Source organism: Cibotium barometz, chromosome 31 (assembly GCF_041138505.1).
Source record: "Cibotium barometz isolate CiBa-2024 chromosome 31, ASM4113850v1, whole genome shotgun sequence".
Classification (NCBI taxonomy): Eukaryota; Viridiplantae; Streptophyta; class Polypodiopsida; order Cyatheales; family Cibotiaceae; genus Cibotium; species Cibotium barometz.
The window spans coordinates 45,377,949-45,394,720 of NC_141076.1; the positions used below are offsets into that span (position 1 = coordinate 45,377,949).

General features: G+C 38.4%; 1 protein-coding gene across 1 annotated transcript; it reads left to right on the forward strand.

Annotated features, from left to right (window-relative positions):
* The first annotated feature begins 376 nt into the window (after positions 1-376).
* PPA6 (pyrophosphorylase 6) lies at positions 377-3,308 on the forward strand. The gene is made up of 6 exons (XM_086825194.1): positions 377-719; positions 1,103-1,263; positions 1,395-1,495; positions 1,615-1,796; positions 1,932-2,030; positions 2,909-3,308. Exons 1-6 carry the CDS (start codon positions 465-467, stop codon positions 2,999-3,001), a joined length of 891 nt encoding a protein of 296 aa, XP_086681320.1. The 5' UTR covers positions 377-464; the 3' UTR covers positions 3,002-3,308.
* Positions 3,309-16,772: the final 13,464 nt, after the last annotated feature.

Consider the following 16,772-nt stretch of genomic DNA (forward strand, 5'->3'; position numbering starts at 1 on the left):
TTCTATAGGTAGGCCAAAAATCAGCAAATAATACACGTTGAACCTGCAATACTTCTTAATTTTAAAAAACTCTGCAAAATTTAAAGTATTGTAGTTACAAACTCTATAAAATTTTAAGTTTGTAGTTACAGTTAGTTCAAATTCTGTAAATTCTTGAGAAAAACCTTCAAAGTATTGTGCTTTGTTGTGAGAAATTTTTGTGAACACTCCACATCATTTGGGCCTTTTCATATTTCTTAATTTAAAAAAAAATCTACAAAATTTATAGCATTGTAGTTACAAACTCTACAAAATTTAAAGTTTTGTAGTTACATTTTGTTCAAAATCTGTAAATTCTTGAGAAAAACCTTCAAAATATTGTGCTTTGTTGTGAGTAATTTGAGCCTCTTCAAAATATTGTGCATTGTTGTGAGTAATTTGAGTAATTTGGGCCACTTCTCATTTTTTTTTTTGCCACACAGGACATGACTATGGCGATGCGAGCTCTGTTACACCCTCCTTCTCAGCCCTTCCCTCTCTTCAACCGTAAGCTCGCAGCAGCAGGATCCCCTCACCGTGCACAGGCCTGTTTCCCTCTCATCTTGCACCGTAGCAGCTGCCTCGCCTCTCCTCGCTGCCAGTTGAGTACACTTCAGCCTTCCAAGTATGCTGTGAAAGAGGAAGGCAAGGTCGAAACCCTAGAGTACCGTGTCTTCTTCTTCGACACTGCAGGGAAGAAGGTCTGTGTCTTGTGCTATGATCTTTCTCTTACACGGTGAAAATTGTTCTTTTTCTCTTGTTAAGGTGGAAGAAGTCTCATCTCATGATCCAGATTATCAAAGGATGATGAAGTTACTCTTCCATTTTGTTTTTCGCAGGGTCAAACTAGTGTTAGGTTTTTGGATAGTTTTCTAGTGGAGGCTTTTGCCTGTAATTTTTCTGCAGAGTTCAATTAGGGCTGGAGTGTGGATGGTAAAATTCGGGTAGGGTGTTCAGGTTAGAGCTAGGGTTTTTGCAGAGTCAGATGACAGATAAGTCAGATTAGAGTGAGGGTTTTATTTAGATCAGAGCAAGGGTTTTGAAATCTTCCTTTTAGATTCAACGTAGGGTTTGTGCTGTACAGGTATCGCCATGGCATGATATCCCATTGCATGCTGGTGATGGTCTGCTCAACTTTGTGGTCGAAATACCAAAAGAAAGCAGTGCCAAAATGGAAGTGTCCACAGAAGAGCCTTACACTCCGATCAAGCAGGACACAAAGAAGGGGAAACTGCGGTTCTACCCGTAAGTTTATTCTGCGTTTCCTCTCTCTCTAGTTTATACTGTCAATTGATTTGATTGCTCTTTAATAATCACGTTAGCCGACTGTTTATATACATGCCATTGTCATGGATTTAAGCCATTCCTCTGGATAGGTATAATATCAATTGGAATTATGGACTCCTCCCACAGACCTGGGAGGACCCTTCCCATTCAAATGCAGAAGTTGAAAACTCATTTGGAGACAATGATCCAGGTATAGTGAATGCACCACTTGATACTCTTTTGAAAAAAATCCAGAAACCTGCTCAATATAAACAAATCTCTGCATATACTTGTGTGTTTGTATGTAAGAGTTCTTCTTCTTGAGGACAGTGGATGTGGTCGAAATTGGTGAAAGAAGGGCGGAGACTGGTGAGATTCTCAAGGTGAAGCCGCTTGCTGTCTTGGCCATGATTGATGAAGGAGAGCTGGACTGGAAGATTATAGCAATCTCTGCTGATGATCCCAAAGCCTCCCTTGTTAACGATGCCAATGATGTTGAAGAGCATTTTCCGGTATCAATTATGGTTCCGCTTCGAATGCTTCTTTGAGAGTTCTTGTTTTTAATTTAATTTACATTGGAATCCATGCAGGACTATTTACTGTATACAGTTACAAATGGAGAGCTTCCTTGATTTGTTTTGTCTCAGGGTACCCTAACCGCTATCCGAGATTGGTTTAGAGACTACAAAATTCCGGATGGTAAACCTGCTAACAAGTTTGGGCTTGGTAACAAAGCAGCAGGCAAGGTGAGGGCATGTTATGTGGTACTGGTGTTTATGTGCAATTTTGCTTTGGAAGGGTGGAAGGGGAGAGTGTTGTTTAAAACTTGGATTAGGGTGATTCCAATTCACGCACAGCATATGCTTTCTAAGTGTGGAGGGGGGGTGGTGGAGGGCGAGGGAGATGTTCATCGTGCATAGATTGTCGGGTTGGGGTTTCTCTAACTCATGCAGAGCACATTTAGTTTCGATGTTCAAATTCGAAGTAATTGTGGGGATTCCAACCCCTACACTTCAGGCAATTGGCTCAATGTCTTAGACAACATGCTGTGGAAGACTGGTAGGGTTTAGAACCTTGGATTCACGTACAGTATATGCTTTTCAAGTGTGGAGGAGGGTGGTGGAGGGCAGGGGAAGTGTTCATCTCTATAGATTGTTGGGTTAGGGTTGACTGAACTCAGATCGGGGATTGTGGTTAAATGTAAGCCTTTGTTTTAGTTTTATAATGGTGTCTTAGGCATTGATGAGTGCTACAAGTTGATTAATATGCGTGATCATCCACCCATATTTCAAACTACACTGATGGGCTTTCCGGTGGCAAGAGATGCAGAGTCCCTTCTTGTTGAAGCGTGAGCTTGTACATGGGACTCTATGGCCATGAGGTGAGAGTGGTGTTTGTAACATGTTTCTAGTCCTGCAGATCTCTTAGAAGTATGGACACAAAATCCATGCTGGTCATTGTGTGTCCAGACAGCTGCGTGAGGGGAACACGGGGTCTGCATGCATGGAATGCAAATTGGAGTAGCAGGACAGTAACCCGCCCTAAAGCTGTGCTGGTCTTTTTGCAGAATAGCTTGGTTTTATTCAGATTTTACTAACTCTTACTTCTGTCACACTTGCATCAGGATTATGCCTTGAAGGTCATTGCTGAAACGAATGAGTTTTGGGCAAATTTGATAACTAGGTCCACTCCTGCTGGTGATCTTTCTTTGTTATAGAGGTTTATGCCTACAGGTGGGTATACAAATAGATCATATGACCCGGAAGCTTGAAGGGGTCTTCTTGCTTGAGAGGAGCTAACTGATCAGAGCACACTGGTGTATCAGCTGCATCACAGAGGTGATTCGCCCTCTAATGGGCAATTAGAGTTTAAGGATAATTTTCCTTATCTTTAAGTATCGACTGCAATAAAGTCAACCTAGTTTTCTTATGTGAGAAATCATAACAACTGTGCATTAGACTAAATTATTGATTACTGGTTTAAGGCTGCCAACATGCCTTTAGCACAGAAAAACTGGCACTAAACAGCGCTGGCACTTCATTTTTGGGTACTTCGTGGCTTCTGATTAAGAGAGATTGTAGGTTTTGTGTAGCCTAATATTGAGTGTTCCAAGCTAGTGGTGGCATGTTGGCACTTAGACAAAAGTGGACACACACTTCCTCCTTGTGCATCGGGCCAAACTGGATACTTGACCCAAAGTCTTTTTACCATTGCTAGGACAGCCTTCATCACCCCCACCAACCAACCTACCAAGCTTCAGTTCTCACCACTCCATACACATGGAGTAAAGGAAGATGACTGTGGATGCACATCAACGGGCTTCTTTGAATATCCCGTGTCTCGCACACCATGCACCTCCAAAAACGAAGCAGAGAGAGAGGATATTAAAAAAAGGCTGCTGGTACACATTCATCCTCCTTCACGCCATGTTTATGATGTGGAGAGTGAAACTTGGCAGGTTGGTTGGAGAAGGCTATACTCTCTTCACATTTTTTGATATCAGGCAGTGAATTGCTAGATTGTACATGAAATCAGGTGGAGTGCTCTTGAAAAGTTTGCATAGCTGCTGCTTGTTTCAAAAATACATATTTGCCTTATAACTCAATGTAACAATTGCTGTTAATGCAACCCTTGAGAAACAAAAGTTAAGCTCTTATTGTCCTCAAGATAAAGTGGTCCAGTTGCTCACTCAATGCCTACATATCTGACATATTTTGAGCTTTACGTGAGAAGGCAACATAACTTTGGTTTCTTAGGGACCTCAGCATCTGGTGCATGCACTCGAAAACACACTTATAGATAGTACTGGTTTTGATATGTGAGTCCAGCGTTCTTCAGGCATGGTATAAGCATCCAATTAGAGATGTAGTTAATGTAAGCATCTAAATATAGATGCAACTCAGATTCTCCTTGGTTGTAACAGGTAGGGCTAAGTGGTGGGCGTTGCTTACAGAGTAGTGTAAAGTTGCTTAAAAGTTATTGTAAAAGTAGATCAAGTTCTAACATTTATGATTCTTAATTAGTACCTCTACATCCCCACACACCACACACGTTCATAGAAGTTTAATTGGTCTCTCTTAACACCCCTAAAATTACATTTAGTTTCTTGTCATTGATCCAGTAGATTGAGTGCTTTGAAAGGATGGGCTGCATAGAAAAAGATGAACAAGGGATACTCCTAATAACATGCCAACCTTTGCTCATTCTAGGATCTTTTTATAGAAAGCTTACAAGTGGACTTAGATTTGCAAATCCAGTGAGTAAAAGGGTTGAGACCTGATGACATGTACCTTGTGGAGTGAGGTTTCCTTAAGGATCGTGAAAGACATGTAAGTTGTTCCAAGCTTCTTTGGCACCCAACATGCAAAAGGCTGTTTCTGGACCTTCCATTATCATGTTTAATATTAGAGTGTGCGTGCGCGCGTGCACACACACACACACACACACACATATATGGGCTTGGTTGGAAATTTGAAAGTACATTACTCACACACTACTTGCCATCGCTTGCACAAGGGGGCATTACCTAGGGACTCTCAAACTCTTTTCTTACCACTGCACTACTGTGCGATTGGTAGAGTGTATATTTTCAATAATAAAAGTTGAGAAAATTTGATACATAAAAGATATTAAACATCAATTTTGTGTTGAGTATTGATTGATTTCTTAAAAAAGATATTTTGTTATGCTTTTGCGCTAAATGTTTTTGTTTTTTAAGAAATGAAGTATGCTCAAGCAAGTGAGCATAGGTAATAATAATGAAAGATAGAAGAAAACTTTATATTGTTAACAACAAAACAAATAAGGTAATTGTAGGAAGTCAAAAGAAATTGGTGAGATTAATGTTAAGTAAAAAGGATAGCAAAAAGAAAAGCTAGGAAAAAATGTGACAACTAAATAAAATGTTATAAGCAATAAAAACATTTTCTATTAAAAAAAGGACTTTAGAAAAAATGGGAAAGATTAAAAAAAAGTGGATAATCAAATAATTACTTAAGGTAAGCACTTAGACAACTCTTTTTACAAGCAAAACCACTCCATGCTTACATGCACATGATTGACTAATACTACAGATAATCAATTAGAGTATCTTTTATGCATCTTTCACATTCCCCATGTATGTGTAGTCTTACATGAAGACTAGTCAGTATGTGTATGTGTGTTCTTTTTTTGTCATTTAGGCCTACACATACATTTCCCATGTATGTGTAGTTTTAAATGAAAATTGTGTGTTTGTGTGTTTTTTTTTGGGCGTCACTTATGAGAAAACCCCCATTACATACATGCAAAGAGCAAAAAATGTTTTTTGTGAATATAAGTACAATTTCTTAAATGTACATGCACTTTTAATATGTCAATATTTAATTATTCTATTATATTTTAATTACATTGGGAGTTCTTAGTTAATGCAGCTCATGTAATTGTAAACATTGTATATAGATGTAATATAAAAAAAAATTTAACTTTGTCTGAATATATGTACAGTTTCCTATATGTATATTCACTTTTGAAAGATCAATGTTTAATTATTTTATTATAAATTTTAATTACATTGGGAGCTTTTAGATAATGCAACTCATGTAAATGTAAACATTGTTATATATAGATGTAATATTAAAAGATAGCTGCCCTTTTGTGAATATGTGTACAATTTTCTATATGTATATGCACTTTTGAAAGGTGAATATTTAATTATTCTAATGTATTTTAATTACACTTGTAGCTTTTAGATAAAGTAGCTCATGTAAATGTAAACATTGTATGTAGATGTAATATAAAAAAATGGTTGTCTATGCAATCCAAACACCTTATAAATGTGAGACCTAATTAAAAATTACTCTCCTTAGCACTAAAATGATAAGACATCTTGTGGATGGAGAAGCTATCTATATGCTTAATTTAAAAGTGGTCTTTTATGCACTCTAGTAATAGATTTCAATCCAATGTTGGGCAACTATTGTTTTTTTGTGTATATTCAAAAGCTGCAATATGAGGGAGATTTAAAGATTAGAGGGTAAGTTTTTTAGTTTACTAAGCTAAAATGTGGCTAGCCCAATCAATAAAATCACATATTGAAGAAATAAGACTTTGGTGTGTTTAATCACATTACATTTGGAACTCACACAAGTCTTTATTAATTGATCCATATTCACACACGACACTAACATGTCGATGATTCATTCTTGGTATTTCTAAGAAGAAGCATAGGTGAATTTATGGGATGACATAAGACTCTAGCAAGAAAAAATGACTTTGATAACTTAACAACACAACAATAAGGATGCAATTAGAAGTGCACTAGTTAGACTTTTAGAGTAATTATCTAGAACGAGGTGAATGCTTCAATTGTTGAATATAAAAGATGCCTCTTCTCATAGAATTCTTACACATTCTTGTACAGTAACATGTTAACAAACCTCAATCATGAAGTTATTCATTTTTTACTATTACGCTTCTTCTATTATGCAGCATTTGTGTATGAGTGGAAGAAAAAATAAAGGACCATACATAAGGTATGTTGGGGAGTTGGCACAAGTCTCCTCTCAAACTTGCATTCATACTAGGAGAACATACCATTCCATGTTTATATGAGCACTTTCATTGATGAAAATGGAGGATAACACTTTTGGCACTTTTGTTGCTGAAAGTGGAGCATATAATTTTTTTACAAAGCCATATAATAAATAACAATGTACTTTCCTACTCGTTTTTTAACATGTTCATACATAATGTTGAGCTCTCTATAGCATTTTACTTTGCCAATTTTGATGACTAATTCTCTAACTGATTTGCAAAACCTTTAAAAGCATTAATCGATTTTGGTGTATCCTCACATTTGGCCATTAAAAAAAAACTATGTACCTCCCAAGTAATATACCGATTACTAAATGGGCTTTAACTAGTACACTCACATGCTTTAACCTCACAATCAATTACAAAAACTCACATAAAAAATTATACTACTATTAGCATCACTAACTTGAGCGATTCTTAATTCCCAATCAACCTCCACCTATACACCTCAATCACCTTTACTAGTCAAGGAGAGAGGAGTGGTACAAAGAAGCTTCTTGTGTAAAAGGTTCCCACCCTTGTAAGATAGCATAAATTCCTCAAAAGAGATCCGTTTGCAGTTCAATGCCCATGCCCCAAGTGTTTCTTTCACCATGATGTGTGATTAGAGCCTAGACAACTCTTTTTTGCATGCCTACTTACAACTACAATTTGCTTAGGTCCTCAGTGCTAGTGTAATGAAAAAAGTGTTGAAATATACAAGTGAATAGGGTGTGTGCGGGAACAAGCCCTTGGGTGGCAAGAGGCTGTAAAAGAGAATCGGTAAATGTGATCTGTAAATGTGAGAGAACCTGTGTGAAAAGGTGAGAAGAATCTACTGGGAGAGAATAAAGGGTAGCATGAGGAGATTTAGGAGGTGTGGAGATATTCTGGGAGAGGTGGAGAGAATCAAGCAAAAGAGGTGGAGTGAATCAAGGAGAAATCAGTGGGATTGGATGGTTGGATGTAAACTCTATAAATTGAGGCATTGGCCTAATGAGAATTTGCTGGTTTTTGATTATCCATGCCTACATTAAGCTATCAGTTAATTGCTCCTAATCACATCTTAATTATCATCTAATCTCTTTGTTAATGATGTTGATTCTAGCATTTGATCCACCATAGCTCATCACATTGCTATAATTTTAACAAAAAGGAACTTACATTACATGTGTCCATAACATATTAAACAAACATGTATATTTAGTGTATGCAATAAACATGTATATTTAGTGTATTAAACAAACATGTGTATTTAGTGCTTGAAACATGTGTATTAAACAAACATGTATATTTAGTGTATTAAATAAACATCTATATATTTAGTGTCTTAAACAAACATGTGTATTTAGTGTTTGAAACAAAGACAATGCATCTTAAAATTCTTCTTACCATTTCATTCGCTATGTCTTGTATGCTCAAGTTTATTGATAGAACAATACATAGTTGATAGTGTTGTGGGGGTGAGTCTTGCTCATAACCCTGTTTAGAACCCAAAGTGAGATTATATCTTTCGTGGGGCCTCGATGTCTCTCTCGGTCCCTAAGACGCTTTGTTTCTCCCATATTTCAATAATAACAATCTAGCCATGCTAATGTGGGATTATCCTCACCCACCTCACCTAGATCTTGAGAATGAGCAATCCCTATAGTCTTTTACAATGTCACCATAATCGACTCTAATCGGGGCTTTCACATGCTAGAGAAGATCCATCTCTCATGCATGTAAATTTAGCTACCATAGCTAACTTTTTGTTAGGTACTATGATGGGTGGAAATGGTTGATTAAATAGTCCACAAGTAAACAAGAAAAGGTATGAAACAATCCACAAGCAAAGGAAACAATCCACAAGCAAAGGAACAATCCACAAGCAAAGGTACTATGATGGGTGGAAATGGTTGATTAAACAGTCCACAAGTAAACAAGCAAAGGTATTACTAATGTACAACAACCCATTGTGATAGCATAGCCATCATGCTAGATTTTAGTCCATTAACCCTACTACTAGCTACACTTGTGAATTGAAGCAAACATTAGATGCCCATAATATCCTTCTTGTGCCCTAAACATTGACTTTAACATCATATCCCTCTCTATGTTGACTACCTTCATGCATCCATTGTAGCTTCACATTCCCAACACCCAAACAATAACATCCTTAATAAAAGAAATCAGTTTTACACATCTAGCAATAAGAAACATTACATAGCTAGCAATGAATAATCGAGTAGGAGGAGCTAATAGAATTATTAAAGGCTGCTACATGATGTGGAGGCTGATAAGTACACGAATGACAATGATGTGTTTGTGTTTTGCACACTTTAAATTTGAAGCGGGTGTCTCAAACTCGGTTTGGTATGCCACATAAACCTCCTCCTTGATACAACCATTCAAAAATGCCAGCTTCACATCCATATGTAATACCGGCCACTTACCACCATGAGCGGCCAAGGCTAGTACTATACGAATGTCAATCTAGCTATGGGGGTGAATGTCAAGCATCACATAGTTGTGGAGATGACACAAAGTATGCTCAAGGGGAAAGGAATTTAGAATTCTTTTTGGGCCAAGGAAATTAACATTGTAGTGCTGCATATCATTAAGACAAGTTATACAGAGGCAGTGAAGGGCATGATAAAGGCAGTGAATTCTTTTTTGGTCGAGGCAGTTACACTGCAGTGCATATCCTTAACATGAGTTACACAAAGGTAGTTAAGGGCATGCAACCTCAAGAATCTTATTCTAGTAAGAAACCTTCAGTTGCATATTTTCGGACATTTGGAAACTATTTTGTGTATGTTCCAGACTCATCTAGAATCAAGTGTGATTCCAAGAGTTGGAAGTGTATCTTCTTAGGATATAGTATGGAATCAAAGGGTTGACCTGGAGACAAAAAAGATAATTTTTAGTCATGATGTGGTGTTCAAGGAACAACCTCATATCAGGTGGGGGAGAAGGATCCTTCAACTAAGAAGTAGCCCAACAAACACATCTACACTACCAACTCCAAAAGAGGTGGATTCATCATGACGAAGAGAAACCTACAACACCACAAAAGGGGCCATATCTTAAATGGGTGAAACAAGAAACAAAAGAGCCATTAACTCTTCACATCGTGAATCCAAGAGAATAGAGGAACAGAAGAGGGCCTCTGCTCACATTATCAATATGGCCTAGATGGTTATGATTATGAAAGTACAGGAGCTAGTCAGCTTGGAGGAAGCATTAGGAGATCCAAATTAGAGGGGGGCCATATAGTCAAAAACCACACCTGGGATCTGGACCGTCATATAAAAGGGAAGGTTATTGGAACCAAGTGGGTTTGGAAGGCCAAGTACAAGTTTGATGGTACATTGGATAAGTACAAGACAAGGCTCATGGATGAAGGGTTTTGCACAGGTCGAAGGGCTTGACTTTCAGGAGACATTTGTCTCCCATGGGTTTGAATTTCAGGAGACATTTACCTCCCATAGCTAGATCCAAGATTTGTATAGTACTAACCTTGTCCGTTCATGTTAACTGGCATGTATTGAAAATGGATGTGAAGTTAGCATTTCTGAACATCCATCTCAAGGAGAAGTTTTATGTGGCACAACAACCTAGATTTGAGATACCTGATTCAAAATGTGTATTCGGGCTGAAAATAGGCCCCTTGGGCATGGTGGTGCCATCGGGATAGATGCTTTCTTTTAAGTATTGGTCTTATAAAATCCCGTCAGGATGCAAATTTGTATACGTTCTTTGAGAAAGGCAAGTACATGATCATTGTCCTATAGACGTTCCAATAGACATAGGAGATGTTGAGTTTAGAGTTTGAAATGATAGACCTTGGGCTTATGCATTTTTGTTTGCAGATTGAAGTCTGGCAATAGTCAAATGGAGTTGAGTGTAAGTTAGTGGTTACACCCATGGAGGTTGATGTGAAGCTTTCTATGCATGAGAAATTATGAAGGAATTCGACATGGTTGAGTGTAAGTTAGTGGTTACACCCATGGAGGTTAATGCAAACCTTTCTATGGAAGATGCTTCTCCACTTGTGGATATGACGAAGTTGGTAGAGAGTTTAATCTTTATGTGCAATACATGGCCTCACATCAGCTTTTTGTAGTTGGTGTCCTTATCAAGTTCTCAAATCAACCTCAAGAGAACGCAATTGTTAAAGTACATCAAAGATACCCTTGGGTATGGCATCATTGGAAAATACCTTGCTTGGATTTTGTGACTCAGATTGGGTAGGATATTGTGATAGAAAAAAATCTATTTCTAGTGACCGTTTTCTTATTGGGTATGGACTTACATCTTGGATAAATAAGAAGTAGCCTGGAGTGGCTGTTTCTTCTATATAGAGGTTGCGTACAAGGCATCATGATTTTCTTCATGTAAACAATCTTGTTAAGAAGGTTTTTAGGAGACATGGCACTTGCTTGAAAGGGAGCGACAATGTTGCTATGCTATAAGTACATTGAGATACAATATCATTATGTGTATGAGCTTATCATGGATGAAGAGGTGGATCTTGTCTATTGCCCAACAATAGATAATTGTGTAGATATTTTCACAAAGGCTCTTGGGAGAGATTTGCCGGAGCGCCATCTTCATTGACTCGCTACTCAACCAAAGAAATAGTTCATCACCTGTGGGTGGACATTGAGGGGGGGGGGGGGCGGTGGCGGCGGAAAAACATTTAGTTCAATGCTCCACCCACAGTGGGTGATGTATGTGCTCTATTTTTTAAGACTCCCTATATGAGGAGTAGCCATTATAGTGATAGTCGGGTAACACCTGATAGTTCATAGTTTAGGAATTGGATGGTGACGATGTGCTCTATTTTATAAGACCCCCTATATGAGGAGTGATGAGCACCCGAGCACCCAATAGTTCACAGTTTAGATACTGGTGGATAGTGGCCAAATATGGCTAGATGGTGTTAAGAGAAAGCTTTTGTAGACTTGCATGCTTGTGTGGGATATGTGAGCATAATAGTGAGCACTAGTGGACATCAAAATGAGGACACACTATTTTTGGGTTATAGGACTTGTTTGAGGGTCTACACAATCTCAGATGCCACGTAGTCTAATATGGTCCCTATTTTTGGATGATATGGTCAGTTGGTCATTTTGGACCAAGCTGGTTGATATGGTCGGTTGGTCATTTTGGACCCAATTAGTTGATATAGTCGATTGGTCATCTTGGACCAAGTTGTGGGGGTTCGCTCGACATGGCCGACCCACATCCATGATGACTCTAGTATATATACTACTTTGGCAGCCTTTGTTCATCATAGAGTTCATTGCATTCAAGCACTCTTGTAAGCAACACATCCTTCGTCCAGAATCTATCTAGATAGCCATCAAAGCTCCTTATCTAGAGCACACGGGTGGGCATACAACCATGAGTGTAGAATAAAAGTTTGCAAAGTAATATTGTTTACTCTTCATTATTTTTGTAATTTAGTGCTTCGTGTTGTGAAGATATTGCTTCTGCTATTGTGTTTTCTTACAAGCTACAGATATTATGGTGACTAACACGATGCTAGTCCAATTTGTGTGAAGATGGAAGAAAAGAAATAACAATACTAGTCCCATGTGTTTGAGATGCTAGTCTCATGCTTGTTTGAGATGCTAGTACCCCCATGCTAGTCCTATGTGTTTGAGTTGGAAAAAAATAAATAACCACCAGAAGGAAGTGTGCAAAAATAGCCCTAAAAAATGGCATCGAGGCCTCACTCTTAAGAAAACCTCCATATCACATGCATGCAGACGGTATTATAGATTAGGTTTATATACATGGTTTTTTAGAACATACATCGTCTCTTATGTATACATCATCTCATATATATACATGGTTTATATACATGGCTTTTTAGAACATACATCATCTCCTATATATACATGGTTTTTTAGAACATACATCATCTCCTATATATATATACATTCTTTTTAAATGAATACTTTACATCCCTAATACATTGGCAACTTATAATAGGACACCTCTTTGTATATGTAATATTATGAATGGACCATATTTTAAAAAAAAATCTATTGTTGAACTCCTATGATATATGATCGCTTGAGAAAAATATAGGAAAATTTACTTTTGTACCCCCTAATATTAGGATTGTTGTCATGTTATATGTGATAAAATTGTTAGATTAATGGGTTTCTTTAAATAGGAAAATTGATGCCACATGAAAAAATAGCATGCATGCATATGCATGCTATGCGTGGTGGCATGCATGACATTACTCTATATGCATGTAAATTGCTACACATAATTTGATCTTTCCATGCACATGCATGTTCATCATAACAAAGCAACCATTGAGCATGTGTGTTTTGGAGAGGGGAAGGGGGGAGGGGGAGGGATATTCCCCTCCCAATTTAAGAGAGAGAGAGAGAGAGAGAGAGAGAGAGAGAGAGAGAGAGAGAGAGAGAGAGAGAGAGAGAGAGAAGCCCTTTGAAATACATTCATCCTCCTTCACTCCATGTATATGATGTGCTGATAAGTGAACGTTAGCAAGTTAGTTGGTAAATGATGTACTTTTCACTTTATGTTCTTTGATATCAGGCAATAAATTGCTAGATTACACATGTACTATGGCTGAATTCTATATATGTATCACAAATAAGGCAACATGAATTGAGTCCAATGCTCTTGAAAGTTTGCTTCACTTCTTGTTACTACACCTTCTACAAAGTAGTCCATGACCTTATAACTTAATGTAATGATTGCTTATAATAATGTAACACTTGAGATAAACAAAATCTAAGCTCTTGATGGCTGTCAAGAGAAAAAAACTCTAGTTTCTCACACATGTTGGAGTGAATACCAAGGTAACGACACACACACACAGAGATGTAGCAAGAATGGAGAGATAAAGAGAAGCACAACACCCAAAGTAGATAGATGAGAATGAGTGAAGTACAAGTGAAGTGACATGATAAGGCACTTACACACTTATAAGAGTGTACACATGCTCAGAGAAAGAAAACCTCCTAAGGAGGGAAAAAGTGTCATGGCCCATTATTAGCCTACATCCACACATCATTATTATATAAATGGCTACAAATCCCTCTTATAGTGATGTCATCACATACAAGGATCATATGGTTGATCAATCCCCAAATGGCAATAAGACCAAGGCTTTGTGAAAAGCTTCTCTAGTGTGTAGAGAACATATCTACCACATTATCATGTGTAGAGATATAAGCCAGGTTAATCACTTTTGTAATGAGCCTCTCCTTGACATAATGATAATGCACCTCAATGTGCTTTTTGTGAGTATGAAACACTAGGTTTCTCATGCAATGGCTAATGCACTTTGGCTATTAATGAAGATGGAGGTGGGAGATTTCTAACCGACACCAAGATTAGCCAAAATGCATCTAAGCCATACACACTCCACAATCTCTTCTGTAAAAGTAGGACATAAGCTAGCTAATCTCTCCTCCAATGAGCCTCTCCTTGACATAATAATAATAATCCACCTCAATGTGCTTTATGTGAGCATGAAATACTAGGTTTCTCACACAATGGCTAATGCACTCTCGCTGTTAATGAAGATGGAGGTAGGGGACTACTGTCCAAACACCACAATTAGCCAAAAGGTGTCTGAGCCATACACACTTCATAGTCACTATAAAAGATGCCCTATACTTAGCTTCACATAGCTCAAAGTCGCCATCATCACGATTGGTGCTTCTTGTTGTTTGCTGAGCCATAATATACATGAATCACCAAGATGAAAGTAAAAACCACTTTGTCTCTGTAGAGACATAAGCCAGGATAATCTCTCTTTAGTGTGAGCCTCTCCCTAATATTGATAATGCACCTCAATGTGCATTATGATGCAAGCATGAAACATTGGGTTCCTTGCGTAATGGCTAGTGCACTCTGGTGGGTGTCAATGAAGATGGAGGTGGGGGGCTACTATCCAATATCATGATTAGCCAAAATGCATCTGAGCCATATTCGCATAAAAGTTGCCCTATACTCAGCTTCACAGCTCAAAGTGGCCACCGTCGTCTCGTGAGGATGACTGCTTCTTGTTGAGCCATGATATACATGAATCACCAAGATTGTGAGATCCCACTGCCCCCTCCGCACATCGGATTCCCGGTAGCTGGTAGAAGAGCGAAAGCAGCTCCCTCATGCGTGGGGCAGGGTTTCCCACTCGGGGTCTTGCCCTCGAATATCTGGGCACAAGACTAAGCTGGTGGTCATTCCAAAAACCGAAACCGAGAAAATTTCCCATGCTCAAAAAACGGGGACGATTCCACCATTTTGAATTTCTTAACGAATTTTTCTAACGAGGTCAAGATACTGAACTAACCTTCATCTGATTAAACCAGATAGAAGGAAAACTATAACAGACTCATCTTGAAGGAATCAACGCTTTTTTCCTAATTGAATCAGGCACAGCTCTTGATCTATTCATTTGAGAAGTCTTCAAGTTATTATTTAACTATTCGAGTTCTAAGCGTATTCCTATTAATCAATTTTATTATTAAAACTCTACTGAACCAACTAACCCCATCTAGCCCATGGGTTAGCCACCGCCCAACCACTGGAATTGGTAGAACCAGACAAGTACTTACCCACCCATAATTGAATGCCTTTCTTAACTTTTGCTTTAGAATACAGATACGCACACACTCCTCTTTAAACTTTAACTTATAAAACAATCCATTGACAAACAATTATTGGTTACAGATATCATAACTCAAAATTTCCATCCAGTTCCTTGTTTCTCAAAAACATGTATCACTCTTGGACTCTGTGTCGAGACCAGCTGGTCAGATCCAGTAATATAGATTACAATAATTTTTCATCATTATACATATATATCTTCCACAACATACGCATGGGTGTCCTAAGCACTGCGAGCCCATGCATCGCCTGGTCAGAACCCTCCAGGATCCTCCTTAGGTGTCCTGGCACTTCACTCAGGGAGACCGCTTCTCACACCATTTTTCACCATACCAAGAATGGTGAAGACCTGGGTAGGTTTTTGTCGCGTGAGCCGTCATTTGAACACTCCCCGCCAGCTGTTGTTTGCAACCGAACTTCCCTTAGAAAAACACATATACCAAATGCTCCCTCCAGCATTCTGGCGTAAGACAGTCCTTTAAGAAAACAGGGTTTCTATGCAAGTTTTCAGTTTTGAGTTTCTTTTGAATACAATGAGTATATCTTAAATCCATATCCCAAGACTTTCTGATCGCAGGTCTGAATTCCAAACAAAATTCCTCGAATTCTGTAACCTTGATCCTCAGATCAAAATCAAAGGGTCTCAAGTTAGTTTCAGATTCGATGGGTGATTTGTTGCTATATATATAGGCATATATATATAGGCAGTGATGTGTGTGAACACACTTAGGACCGCCGGGGCACTTTTTCCCTCTTTAGGAGGTTTTTTCCCTCGGCTTGTATATACGCCCATCATTCTAGGGCTAACTTATCTTTTGTACATTGACACAATCTAATACATTGTGTGTTGTGTGCATTCTTGCTTCTTCTTCTCCAAGCTTTGTGTGCTTTCCTGCAATCCTAATTCCAACAATTGGTATCAGAGCAGGCATCGGCTCTCAGGGCTACGTCGCCAGCACCCTCCGACTCATGTTCTCCAATTGAGGTGAGCTTTCGCGAGCGCTTGCAAGTCCCTATACACTACAAACAAGCCCATAGGGCTTGGCGTTCTCAGAAATTGCATCTGAGGTCATTTCGAGCTCCGTTTTTGCATTTCAAGTTCTGCACAGGTTTTTTCGTCATTTTGTGCAGAAATTTTGACAGTGCAGTTTTCTGCAAAAAAACAGGCATACGTACTCTATTGTGGACTGTGCGACATAGCACGAGTTGTTTTCTGTTCAGTCTTTGCTTCATTTCTTTACGGGTAGCTTTTACATCAGTTTCAGTCAGTGGCCATGGCTGATAAC